Source organism: Pimephales promelas, chromosome 20 (assembly GCF_988280905.1).
Source record: "Pimephales promelas chromosome 20, fPimPro1.hap1.1, whole genome shotgun sequence".
In the NCBI taxonomy this organism is placed as follows: Eukaryota; Metazoa; Chordata; class Actinopteri; order Cypriniformes; family Leuciscidae; genus Pimephales; species Pimephales promelas.
The window spans coordinates 22,449,384-22,463,245 of record NC_142788.1 but is presented as its reverse complement, the minus strand read 5'-3'; the positions used below and the strand labels follow the sequence as shown (position 1 = coordinate 22,463,245).

Here is a 13,862-nt window from a genome sequence, read left to right as displayed (position 1 = left end):
CCAACAATGATCAATCCACACATTAAAATGAAAAACTGAATTTGAATGCATGGCCACATATCTCTCTGTATTGATATATGCTGTTGTGAACATCAAGTCAAGCAGAAATGGCTTTTCAGTAGGAAGTTGTAGTTTATGATCAGCCCAGTGTAAACAAATTGCTGCTGGTGGCTGGACTCAGACATCGCCTATTATTCAGTGTGGGAATGTTTAGTTTGAAACACAAGCGTGTTATTGTTGCCACAGTGATAAGAGAGAAGAGGCGATCCGCTGGGGTGGCAAATATTGAAATCGCTTTCAAAACTGCCGTGCTTACCTCTAACCCACAGCTGACAGGGAAGAGCAATCCGATCAGTACCTGTCATTTCCTTAACATCAAGTGGTTTTAACACAGTGTTTACAGCTTATTAATGTAACATTTGAAAACTGGATCAATGAAGCCTCTGTGCCGTGGTGTTCATTTGTCAAGAACTAGAGCTGTCAAGTGACTTATACACCTACCATTGTACAGTACACCGAACTGCACTTTTGTGCTCAGATCCGGAAGCTGAAGAGAATGGTGTAATTACTGTCACTGAATTCATATAGTGATACATAAAATAGTATTTATCCAGTCTTTTAGGCTTGAGAAATGTGTTTGGCCAATAGACAGTGGGAGTCGTGACTTTAGCACCTTCTTTGTCTCATGTTTTAGTAATTGTAATATAATGTTTTTTGGTTTTTTTTTGGACACTTACTATAACATGCACCATGAAAGTACCAGGATTTTGGAGTACTTTATGAATACCACAGTATATAAATATGCAAATGACTCAGTACCTTGATTTATAAGAACCATGTTATTTCCATCACTTTAACATGGTAGCGTAACAGTACTTTATTTGTAAGGCTAGTAAGCTGATTTGACAAAGAAAGCAGCGTAACAGAAGCGTTAACGTAAATGTAAATGCCCCCCACCCCCCAGCGTCCCCCTTCCGCCCATCCTCTCCTCAAACACACCCACGCACAAATAAACATAAAAAGCTAATTTGTTAGCTACCTCATTTCAGAGGCCCGGGCGCGGGATATTGTGTACGAAAAGTAATGCTTTGTCAAATGTTGACACGTGTCGCAAACATGGAGCCCTTAGCAGAGCATTTATAAAGAGCGCAGGCGGCCAGGACTGTCAGCACATGAGGAGGAGAAGAGAAGCTTTGAAATGAGATTAGCCTGCTGTTCAGCTCCTGCACTCGTGAACCTAATGGTAGATGTATGTCTCCACAACATAGACTCGAAACCGGCTGAAGTACAGACAGCTCATACTACAGCAAAATGTGCTTTGGTTTCTATTTCTTCAAACCCCCTCTGAAATTGTTTAACTGGTACAGTTTTTGTGTTTTGATGTATTTCTCATTGAAATACAAAGTTTAGGAAGGACATATTCATATCCTTTCCTTCTGCTGTTATGTCTCTTTCATGTAGCATTTGCTTCTTGCTATTGTCAGTCAGAAGCATGAGGTTTTAGAGGGCGGGGCATTCTCATTTTAGAGAGATTTGATTGGACGAAAATGTGTTGGTTAACTTTAAGAGAGTGACTATAAATAATACATTCATTTACACTACTATTTAAAGTTTGGCATCTTAATATATATATATATATATTAATATATGTTAATATTATTGGGTATTTTCAAACCCAACATTTTGAATAGTAGTGTCTAAATGTAGTTACTCGGTATATTTAGCAATTATTAATACAAATTAAGTGATTTATTCAACTGTTAGGAGCACACTAGCATATAACTGTAAAAAATATTTTCATGATTTGTAATCACAACATTTTTTCTTTTGTCAAATCAACTTAAATAATTTATGTAGTTCAGATAACATAATATTTTGAGTTTCTGATGGTTAAATCAATCTCCTTCGTCGTATTAACTCAAAATTTAAAAAAATTTAAGGCAACCAGGTTACTTCCATTTTTAAGTTAAACCAACTATATTTTTTACAGTGATGTTAGCCTAAAACTTCTTTAAAATTGGCCTAAAATGTTTGAACTGCATCAACGGAAATTAAGTCGCCAAAGAATTCTTGTTAAAAATAATAGCACGCAGTTTGTAATATAGTTGTGTTTGTCACAAAAGCAGCATCATGATGCGGATTCGAATGTCAGCGTTAGACCTGGGACTGTTTGTAGAGTGGCTGATGGATAGTGTTGGTCCGGTGCCACACACCTGCCCTCGCCTCCCTACACACACACACACACACACGTGCAAACACACCGGCGTTTGCTTCCCCGGTGACACCCGTCTGCCACGTGTATGTGTGTACCGCTGAGGTGTGGACTCCTGTCAGGACCTCTTATTATATCCCAACAATCTCTCTCACCTTGGACATGCCCCCATCCATCCATCCATCCCTCCATCCCTCCCTCGCTCTTTTCCTCGAGGGTGGGGTGTCAATGGCAGACCGTCCTGGGCAAAAATAAATAATGAACATAAAATTGGGAAACAAAGCGCCGGCGCCCCTTAATACGCAAACACCTCCAATATGCTGATGTTTTTCTTTTGCACATTGTGTTTTCTAAATTGCCTTTGACTGCGTGCATTGGTAATGAAACTTTATGTCCTTGCAGGAAGGACAGCTAGTCCGATTCGGTTAGGCCTGGGACCATCTTCTCACGCTGGCTTTTGCACGACGTTTTTTTTTTAATACCCCGGCTTATGAATAAATGAAGCCCGGGTGCAGTTTTTTTTTTTCTTCCATATTTGTGTAAATTGCTTTAAAAGCATTTTATCATGTCATAAAAAAGTGCAATTGATCTGGAGTGCTCGGCCCACTGGACAGCTGTGTATTTTGTTAATGGCCACTTTGCTCCAAGCGGCTTATTAAAAAATTTATATATAAATGCTAAAATTGCATAAATTATTTAAACACAAAGTAAGCATTTTTTGTTTTGGTCTGGGGGGCATTGAAGAGTAGATTGAGTTTACTATAGCATCCCTTGATATCGAGTCATATCAGATGCCTGCATGGATGCATATATATATATAACAGGCGCACACGCGCAAGCACACGCTCGCATGCAGAGGCGCAAAAAAAAGTATATATTTTTTGATGACTTAGTTTCAGCAACCATGGAATGTCACCCATATCCTGGTTGATTGTACTTTCGAATTTTATGATGTTTTTCATTGATTTGTTTCCCCGGCGCAGCTGCCGACCTCTATTGAGGGACGAACGTAATCAGCACTGACGCAAATTAGATGGTTATTCGTTTCGAAAATTGACAGAAAAACAATAAAAAAGATGAAATGCTCCCAAATCAATAGATATAATGAAATTCAAATAATCCGAGAGATGAGGTCTCCATGGCAACTGATAATGTGGAAAAGAAAACAATTTAATAAAGGACAGGCACGCTTTGAAAACAGATTGGGGGGGGGGGGGTAGCTATATAGCGGCGAGAGGGGAGCAGATGAGAGGAGGGCAGGAGGAGGGGGGGCAGGAGAGGGAGAGAGAGAGGGAAAAAAAGACAGAGAGCGGATGTTTGTGGCGGCTGAACAGGCAGGTCCGTCGCTTGTTTCCCCCCGTGTGAAGGATCTGTGTCCATCCCAAGGACGGCAGAATAATTAGAAAAGCTTTCATGCCAGAAAGTGCAGATTCAGGTTTTAATACACAAAATTATTTCAGGGGCAGTGAATCGGAAAGCCATTTGTTGGTGACCTTCCTGAGGGGCCCCTTGGTACAGGGCAAGATGGAGGCAGTGTGGCAGGGCAAGCTGAGTTATGGCATATTTGTGTTTTTATAGTGGCTGAGGGAATGGAGGTGGGGTTGGGGGGTTTGCCGTGGGGCTGCGATAGGGGCAGTGTGTGTGTGTTGCTTTAGGGTTGGGGTTGCTGATGCTAGACAGAGAGAGAAGGAAAGACTTGCAGATCTGGCTGTATTTACAGATCAGTTGTCAGAAAAGCCATTTAGAGGGAACACGTACGTCCCAGCGCAATGACAGCAGAAGTGCCTGTTAAAAAGAAAAAGACAAGAAAAACAGACACTGTCGGAGAGAGCAAGTGTCGTGATCTGAGGTCGTCGACTAAGTAACTTTCTTTTGTACAAAATGCAGTCGGAAGCTGTAGTTTGTGAAATAATAAAGCTGTGAGCTTTTCTAGGCTGTGCTTTACAGTAATTTTGAAGATATTGATATTGGCAATTCACTTTGGCTGTAACGATTCCTCGATTAAATTTGAGTACTCGATTCAATTTCTTTTTGCAAGTTTTCCCGTGTCGAGTAACCGGCAAAATACCGAAGTGGCCCATTTCACAGACGAGAATTCATGAACCGAATTTATTAGACCGTTTTAGAAGACTTCGTGATATGTTTAAGCCATTTAAATACCATATAGCATAGTGCAATTGTTCTATAGTGCTATTCAGTTACAAAGTATATGCCTGCGGGTTTAATATTTACACATGCGTCTAGGTTACGAGCATCTCTTTGTGTTAAAATACATAATGTACATAAGATGACTGTCAAAATGACATTTATTATATTATGTATTTTTAAAGTGTTGTTGGATAAAACCAAATGATTTCTTGTTTTTGATACTTTATTTGAACCAAATTTCATTGCCTCATTGTTATTGTATATGTATTTCAAGTGTTTCAAGTCAAAATAATCGACTGATTATTCGAAAAATAATCGTTAGTGAGTGACAACCCTACAATTCAAAGGAAGCTAATATACTGTAGTTCATCATCCTAGCAGTAGCAACTTTTAACGTTATTCTTCTGCACATCTAACATTATACGTTAGCATGTTTTCTTTCACCATATTTAATTAGGCTACTAACCAAAACAGTCTTAATCTATATCATGCTTGTGTTGCAAAATGTGACAGAAACTTGTTAAACCTGTCTTTAACGGGTCTGTGTTTTGTTTGAAGTATTTATTTCACTATTTGTTTAATTTCGCTCAAACACTGTCAATTTGCTTTCGTGCTAACGCTATTAGTGGTTGGTCCAGGATAACATGTCCGGCTACATGAGCGTTTCTTATCCTGTTCACAGCTGTAAGCAAATTAAGACTTTTACATCCTGACGGTTATGCTAGATAGAGAAGCATAGTTTGTACACAAACTGGAGCATTATTTAGTACCGTGCAAAACACTGCCAAAACAGACATTTGGCTATTGGTTAACATAATCCAATGTCAGTGGAAAAAGAAAGTCATTTCATAGTAAGTAATTACATTTTGATTGAATATTACAAAGATGCATTTTTTTATAATAATATGCAAAGTAGTATGCAAAAGTAAATAGGGTCAATTTTGATTTCGTGTCAACTTTATAACACTGGACAAGTTTCCATATTCAGCAGGTCAATGCTTCTGTGTTGATCAATCAATCTATGCATGAATGAATTGAGAGGCAACACACGGCACCTCTCATTTGCATGGAGGAGTGTACGCGTATCCTTAACACACACACACACACACACTGCTCATCCTCCCATTTGAGTCCAGTAGCAGGTCCCAGCTCTCATTCCACATTATTTCCCCTGTTCCATCGACACACCTCGTATTTAAAGAATGATTGTTTTTTAGCTCACCCTTGAAACCTTCCACTTACCATAATGTGCAGTTTGAGGCTGTCCGGCCCATGATATTAATTTGATGCTTAGTCTCAAATTCTTCTGTCTGAGTGACTTCTTCAGGAGAGAGAGTGAGAGAGAGGGCTGTCATTACACATGACAGAGGGTCCGGGCGGGAAACAGCCCCAGCATTAATACTGCAATGTGAAAAGTGCCCCACAAGTAGGAGCAAAACTTGAAATTCCACGCTGAAGAATAACCCAAAGCCGACAAATCTGGCAGACTTGTGTCAATTGCTCTGCAAGAGTTTTAAAACCTTTTTTCCCTTCCTCTTGTTTTTCTTTATATATATATATATATATATATATATATATATATATATATATATATATATATATATAATTTTATACTTATTATTTTGTGTCAAATCAATTTGAAAGTGACGGCAAATAATGATTGTTTTCTGACAGGTTTCCACTCCTAGCCTGCCATTTATTAGCTTAACACATACAGACTCATGCTTGGTTGAGCTAATCAGGCTGGTTTGGAGTCTCAAAAATGATCGATTTGATGAAAAAAGCGACAGACTTCAGCTTTAAAGGTACGAGAGTGGTATCTGGTTTCAGTGGACTGAGAGGAGTATATGGGACATTATTACTGTCAGCTACAGACACTCGCATTGCTCTCTCTATGGTCTGAGCTCGCCGTGACTTCCAGTGACTGACCAGTCTAACTTCCTCCGCTCCGTCTCACTCAGCCTCGTACCGCGGGAGATCGGCTTAAGTGGCCCTTTTTCTCTCACTCTATCTTTCTTTCTTTCTATCTCGCTCTCCTGGGCCTGTTTTTCCACAGTGGCTGTGGGGAGCAGAGGGTGTTGAAGGACCCCTACTGGTAAAGTGGGTAAACACGCACAGCCCTGACATCTGTGCTGCGAGAGAGAGAGAGAGAGAGAGCAAGTGAGAGAGAGGGAGAGGGAGAGGAGAAGGGTAGAGTGAGAGAGGGCGAGTGCAGCCCAGCCGTAAAGGCGCACAGGGAGAGAAGAGAAAAATGCCTTGCTTTGTGGAGAGAATTTCTCCAAAGCAGCAGGGAGAGGTGAGACAGAGAGAGGAGGGCTGTCTCCTGCCAGGTAAGACCCGCGCCAGGCGCCACACACACACGCGCGCACACACACACAGCGAGAGAGAGAGTGAGAGATGCTGGTGGCTTGAGCATGCTGTGGATGGGGTGGGTGTGAGGGTGTAGAATGACAAAGGCACTCATTACTTTCACTGTGTGTTCTGGTGAAGTAATACCTCACTATGATGTGATGACTGAATGGAAATATGAAGTTTAGGAGTGATTTTATTTTTAGGTGTACAAGTGACATTATATGTGCTAAATTATTATAATATATTAAAAATGTATATATTAAATCATTTAATTTAATTTTAATTGTTTACTTAAAATTAAACGATTTTAAAGAAAAAAAATAAACTTCATAAACTTTTTAAAAACTTTTTTTTGCTTTTAATTTGTTTAAATTTCATGCATAATTGAAAAATTCATTCGATTTTTAGATCTTTTTATTTTTTTGAATTTTTGCTTTATTGATTAATTTATCAACATTTTAAATAGAACATTGTTTTAAAAGTTTACTTACAATGCATTAATGAACTTGTTCAGTTTATGTAATTAAATAAAACAAATAATGCAATTCTACTTGTAAAACCATGTAGTAGATTGTTTAAAAAATAATGCAGGTTTTAGAAACCACACAAACGTTTGACTCTTCTTTAATGAGTCAAACGTTTAGTCTCCTGTAATTTTTGTTTATATTGGATGTGGATTAGTCACTGTGTACTTTTTCTCTCAAATTGCTGTTCTTAATTACTTACAAGGCCTCAGCTTGTGATTGCTCAGATTTTCTCAGTTAGTTGACAAGTGGTATTATTTGCCCAGCTAAGCGAATGACTGCCGGTATCGAGCGTGCTCTCATGCGCTTGTTTAGATACAGCTGTTCTTTAAACTGGAGGATTTTCCAGAGCTTCTGTTTGGAAGATGCGCTCTTTTCCATCGCTTAATTAGATCTTCCGCTTTTTGTTAAATAAATACAATGTCTTTAAACCTAAACACACATTTGCATGAAGCTCCGTGTGCTTCCAAGGATGCAATATGCAGTTTCAGGCCCATAGTGCAGGCCTGAAAAGTGAGGTCGAATGAAGCGAGAGAGAGAGAGAGAGAGAGAGAGAGAGAGAGGAAGGAAGTTTGTCTCTTTTCCAACCTCTTGTTGATTTGTTTCTATTGCTGATGGAATTGAGCCCTCAGTGAAAGGTGAGGTCACAATTGAATTTGGCTTGCGTTTCCGTGGTGATCTGGCAATGGTTCCGATGTCCCAGTGGATTGGTTTGTTTGTTTGTGCGATAGCGAGTCTTATGTGTGTGTGTGTGTGTGTGTGTGTGTGTTTCCGTGCATAAACACGGGCACGGGAGATTTTACAGAGTAGATATTTCCCCTCTGTTTTCACTCTTGAGCTTGGGGAGATTGATGACTGAATTGTTGAGTACATGTTAACAGTAACTGCTGATTTATTGAGACACTTAGAGTAAGTGAGGGTGCACCAATGAAGAGGGGAAGAAAAAGATATAGGCCTTTTAAGTTAATGTAGAAATAGAGCCTTTTTAAGTAATAATTGTGATTACTGGGCGGGGGGTAGGGAGGGATGTGCGGGCGTTCAGCCAGAGGTGTATTTGAGCACGCTGTGAAGGAAACACAGTCAGAAGAAAGCAATAGCTTGGAATTTCGTCAAATTTATAAAGACTTTAATTGGAAGTTCTTGGCTCTTTTTCAATGCTTGGCATGGTACAAGTCTTTAGCGTTATCATAACGCTGTAACAAGTGTAACTTCATGCAGGTATTCAAATGAAATTTCCCTCTGAAACAGCATGTTATTTTAAAGGAATCAGCTACTTTATTCATTTACATTTCTGTGTCTTGGGAAATATTCAGCAACATTCAGCTAGAACGTATTCATTCTCTCCTCAATGTGATATTCTGCCATCCCTACATCTCAGCACATGGGCGAAACTTTTGCCTTTTGGAAAAAAGGGGGTTTTGCGGGTTTTAAAAAAAAACAAACAGTTTTAGGTTGAGTGAAATGTTTCCCTAGTTTGCACAGGGATGACTTTATTTCCTAGCAGGGATTTAAACCTACTCAATCCCCCCATAAATACAACCTTCCCCAGCAGCACGCCGGCCGTAACTCATTCTCTTACTCTCTCACTAACTAAACTCATATTGCAGAGAGAGCTTTGTTTGTCTTTGTTTCAGCTCGATCAGATCCGTCACGTCGACAGCTGCGTCTTTCAGATCTCTCTCTCACCATCTTGAAAAAGAGAAACCCTCATCAGAGCCATTTTTATCAGCCATAGACTTCTGACAATCAGAAAGTAGATGGAATTACGATATTTTTTGCTGGTGGCACTTGCTGATGGCCAAATTGTCCCAGGCCCACATTGCACATTGTCCCAGGCCCTGCTAAAATGCGACATCTTTCCGCATCAAGATGCTGGAGACAGTGTCCAATCTGAAACCATTCTTCTCAATCATTTTTTATATTGAAATATATTGATAATATAAATATGTATTTATTATTAGACATTTAGAAATATGTAGCTCTTAACCAGGTGGTTGGGTCCCACTAGAGGGCCTCAACAAAGTAACAAAGTAGCCTCAAGTATTTATATTTATATTTATTTTCATTTACATTATCTTAATCAAACTGCTAAAAGTACCTGAGATACATGTCGGCTTAAAGGAGTAGTTCACTTTTAAAAAACTTTTGCTGATAATTTACCCAACCCCAACCGTCATCCAAGATGCCCACGTCTGTCTTTCTTCAGTCGAAAAGAAATTAAGGTTTTTGATGAAAACATTCATTGACTTCATTGGGAACCAAACGGTTCAAGGTCCAAGTGAGAGTTTCAGTGGGGGCTTTAAACGACACCAGACGATGAATAAGGGTCTTATAGGACCCTTTGAGTCATGACTCGAAAAAAGATTTGTTCATTTTGATGAACGAGTTTGAAAAGGGGAGTCACAAACGCTCATCACAGAACAGAGCAAGGTGAGCATTTGTGCTTATAAAACTTAAACTTTGTTATTTATTTTTTAAATGACCGATCGTTTCACTAGATAAGACCCTTATTCATCGTCTGGTGTCATTTAAAGCCCTTTGAAGCTGCACTGACACTCTCATTTTGACCTTGAACCGTTTGGTTGCAATTGAAGTCCATTATATGGAGAAAATCCTGGAATGTTTTCATCAAAAACCTTAATTTCTTTTCATGGGGGTGAAAAGTATATTATCAGAAAAAGTTTTTTTTATAAAAGTGAGCTTCCCCTTTAAATAAAATGGGCTTTTGAATATTGTTTTGGACAAAGGGGGCCTTTGGAGTCAAAAAGGTTGATCCCACTGGCCTACTCACATTTAAAAATGTAGTCCTAGACCTCAACCATTTTAGTGATAACCCAATCAACTTGGCAATATCTGTTGCCACTTTCTAACCACATCAAAGCCCCATAGAGATATTGGGTCCGACTTTGGAGTAGCATCAAGTAAAGCATCTGAAAGCTTGTGAAATGAGTAGTAATTGTATTGCAGAGGGTGTTGTGTAAAGTCGGGCGAGATGAATATGCGACTGCAGAGAGCGACTCGAGCTCAGTTCTGGGGTGGAGGAGACAGAATCTCTCTCAGGGCCCCTGATCGGCTGTGATCCGCCTGCTGCTACCTTCTGTTCTCCACTGTTAGTCCCAGCGGCTGCTCAGAACTGACACGCACAACTCCTCCACGGGCTTGAAGCCCTCTGATGTCCCACCCCCCTCTCCGTTCCACCTTCTTCTGGCGCTTTGCATTTTGTTGTATTTGTGTAAAAGCCCAACGCCGAGCGAGATTACAGTCGTGCGGCGGTACTTCCCTCTCTCTCCTTCTCTGTTCTCGCCGTCCTTCTAGTCCTCCGTTTGATCTCGCTATCATCTCCCCTCTTGTCTCCGTTCTGTTCGACACCTGAGAGCCAATGCTTTAAGAAGACGACGTCTGGAAAAATGTACAGCGGCAGGCCATCGACTCTGATAAAGACGGTAAACAAGATGAAAAACAAAAGCCCACAGCAATGGTTTGAATAAAAGACCTACCTGTTACAGCATCCGTTAAGAGTTATTCCTCGAAGTGGTAAGACAGCTGAAGCCCTCCACATGCCCAGTGTTAATATTAGTTTGGTTGAAGAGAGTCCATAAGCTGATCAGTGGGGAGAGGCGCTCTGTACGCCTCAGGCAGTGCCAGGCCTTGCGTTTGGCTCCCGCTCAGAGGATTGATGTTTGGAAGTCAGTGGGGGCTCCACTGTACCTTTATTACTCATCAGCTGGGTACCAAACTAATTTGATAAAGCGCCACTTAATACACCAAACACACACACATACTGTGACCGCGACTGGCACGGCATCAAGTGTGTCAGGCCGCCCAGCAAAAGGCTGGGCCGTCATCTAAACATGCTGTAATATTTTTGGTATTATTTCATTATTAGGAAATGAGCTGGACGCAAACATCGTCCACATGAACACCGCAATCATTATATAAAACCATTAGACCAATATTTTACTGTACATTACCATTTAAACATCATTTTACTGTGAAATACTTTAAAATAAATCATTATTAAATTATTATTATGAATTATTTAAAATAGGTTAGATTCAATTGTTTTTTGGAATTCAATTATTTATGAATTAATTTGTATTGTAATTTCCTTATTTTATGTTTTAATGAAAATATACTTTATTTTTTTATGTAATTGTCCACGTGAGCACCACCACTCAGTATCTTTGAGCATGCACTAACCGAGAGATCACTTTTTACTGTACATTACCATATATGTATAGATTTAATACATCAATGCATGTAATTTTACTGTAGAATGCTGTAAAATATATTCAATACTTATTAAATAAATTAAATATTTTTGTAATTATTAATTATACTTTATATAAATGCCTGTAATTTTACTGTAAAATATATACATTGGATTACTATTATTAAATCCATTAAATGATTGTTTAATTAAAACTATGAATTACCTTAATTTTTATCATAGTTAGCCTACCTTATGTTTTAGTGAAAATCTATTTTATATTTAACAAGACCTACTATTTATTTACAAAACATGTACCATGCTTTTTTATTTATTTGTTTTAATGTTTTATTAATTATTTAAATGATTTATAGTTACCTAAATGATGTTCACAGTGTTAGTACATAACACTATTTTATTTTACAAAATTACGATTTTCATAATCTCATAAAGCCTGAAACCATCACGTTTTAGTGTAAATTTCTGCCAACCACACTTGGCACATATATATAGTACATAGCTCTGACAGTGAAAATGTGTACAGTATGTGACAAAATAATTGACATACATAGATGATGGAAAGATAAACATGGATACTGTATGAGGCAGAGGAAGAGAAAAGGAGAGAGAGGAAGAGGTTGGTTTGGTAATTACTAACTCTGTGCCCAGGCAGTGGAGGACAGTGTGTGAGTGACTGAGTGTGTGTAGGCCCTGGTGCTCTGATAATGAAGGGTTACTGTTGCAGATCTGACAGCGTTAATCTCCACATCGTCCTCTCCTGGTATTTACCCTGCTGGGGAGAGAGCGGCAAGCCCACCTGACAACACAGTTTACCCACAGCCAGACACCTCGGGCTCACACACACACGCTCACAAGCTGAACCGGGATCAGTTTTCAGCATCCATCCTTTTCACAAAGACAAACCACATCAGAAACCAACCAAATGACATGAAACATGCGGGGAAAACTTTTTCTTCACCTTTTTGCCAGTCTTTCCCTTTCATCTTTTCTTCCTCCCATTTGAAGTTTACCAAGTACTGTTTAAGCATTACAGAGGTGCAGACAGAGGAATATGAATATGCATCGCACCATATGGTTGCACTTGCTCTGGGACTAGGTGTGTCCAGAAGGTAGAACCACGTTAATGCATTATTCTCCTCTCAAATGATCAGCCTCGTAGTGCACGGGCTCACTGCAGCCATGTGTGCACGGGCTGTTCCTGCTTTCAAGGACTTGGCCATGCAACCGGCCATCCCGGATGAGCGGAAGAGGAGAAAGACAGCGAGAGAGTGAGCTGTGCCGGTTTTTCTTTTTTTTTTTTTTTTTCGTGGTTCAAATGCAAAAACCCTGACAGAGTCGTGATTAAAAGTGATATTTCTGACACGTTAGGATGCGCACAGGAAGTAACCTTCTCCAAAGCCTTCATTATTAGATGCATGACAGACCTGAATATTTATAAAATATGCTTTAATAATTGATAACACCAATCTGCTACAGTAATTCATCAGATTTGCACTTCAACAGAGAATCCGTTTTCATTTTAAAATAATAATAAGTCGAATGCTAATGCAGGTGAAACGCAAAATTGCGACCCGTGTGTGGCTGAAGCTCTAAATGCATTTGTGCCATTTTTAGTGCATTGGAAAAACAATGGCATGTTAATGATATTGCCCTCGCTGCTCGTTTAAAAACTGTTATCAATGTCTGTGATCATTTGTGCACCACTCGTTTTGTTGTGCACTGAGCTGTTGTGCTGTTTACTTGTGTAGCTTCCGTTTGAGGGCACATCACATCTAAAAATTCAGGAAACCAGCCTGTTTTAGTGTAGAATATACAAGAAGCTGATGTGGTTTTATCAAAAGCATATTCTTTGTTTGAGTCAGTATGCAATACTTCCTCTTGTGTTCTTTGACCAAAATAGCACACATACACATACACATGCTCACCTTTTGTAAAGCTTCTTTCTACTCATGATGATTCCAAAAAGAGCAACCACAGCCTTTTTTTTCTCTCACACAAAACTATCGCTTTGTTTTTGTACACAGTTATGAAATGTTCTCATTTTGAACTTGAAGTTTGCATGTTCTTGCAAAAGAATCACTCTTATATGTGCAGGTGTATAAAATAATGAAATAAATATATTGTAAAGAAGAAACCAGTGACAATACAAAAGTTTGGATGTTAAGCATTTAAAGTGTAAATAAATTCTGTTGGCTAGTTAATGCATCGAACAAATTAATAAATATAAGATTATTCAATAAAAACAAAAATCGTGCAGATCAATGCAAATGAAATGTTTTACAGTAGATTTGAGTGTGCTATGACTGTGTTTTTAACCAGCACTTATTGACCTTTATGGCACTCAGATGTTTCAGTCTTGTCAACTGACCGCACTTCACTGTAACAAAGCCTAGAT

General features: G+C 39.1%; 1 protein-coding gene across 3 annotated transcripts in view; it reads left to right on the top strand.

Annotated features, from left to right (window-relative positions):
• LOC120463709 (zinc finger protein castor homolog 1) overlaps positions 1-13,862 on the top strand; it is an 80,805-nt gene that overhangs the window by 23,142 nt on the left and 43,801 nt on the right. For 2 of the 3 annotated variants that reach the window (XM_039653000.2, XM_039652998.2), the window contains exon 1: positions 6,576-6,690. The exons of the other annotated variant lie outside the window; for it this stretch is intronic. In XM_039653000.2, coding sequence (XP_039508934.2) covers positions 6,612-6,690 — 79 coding nt within the window. In that variant the 5' untranslated portion in view covers positions 6,576-6,611. Of the gene's footprint in view, positions 1-6,575; positions 6,691-13,862 lie in introns of those variants that run through there. 3 annotated transcript variants of the gene reach the window in all.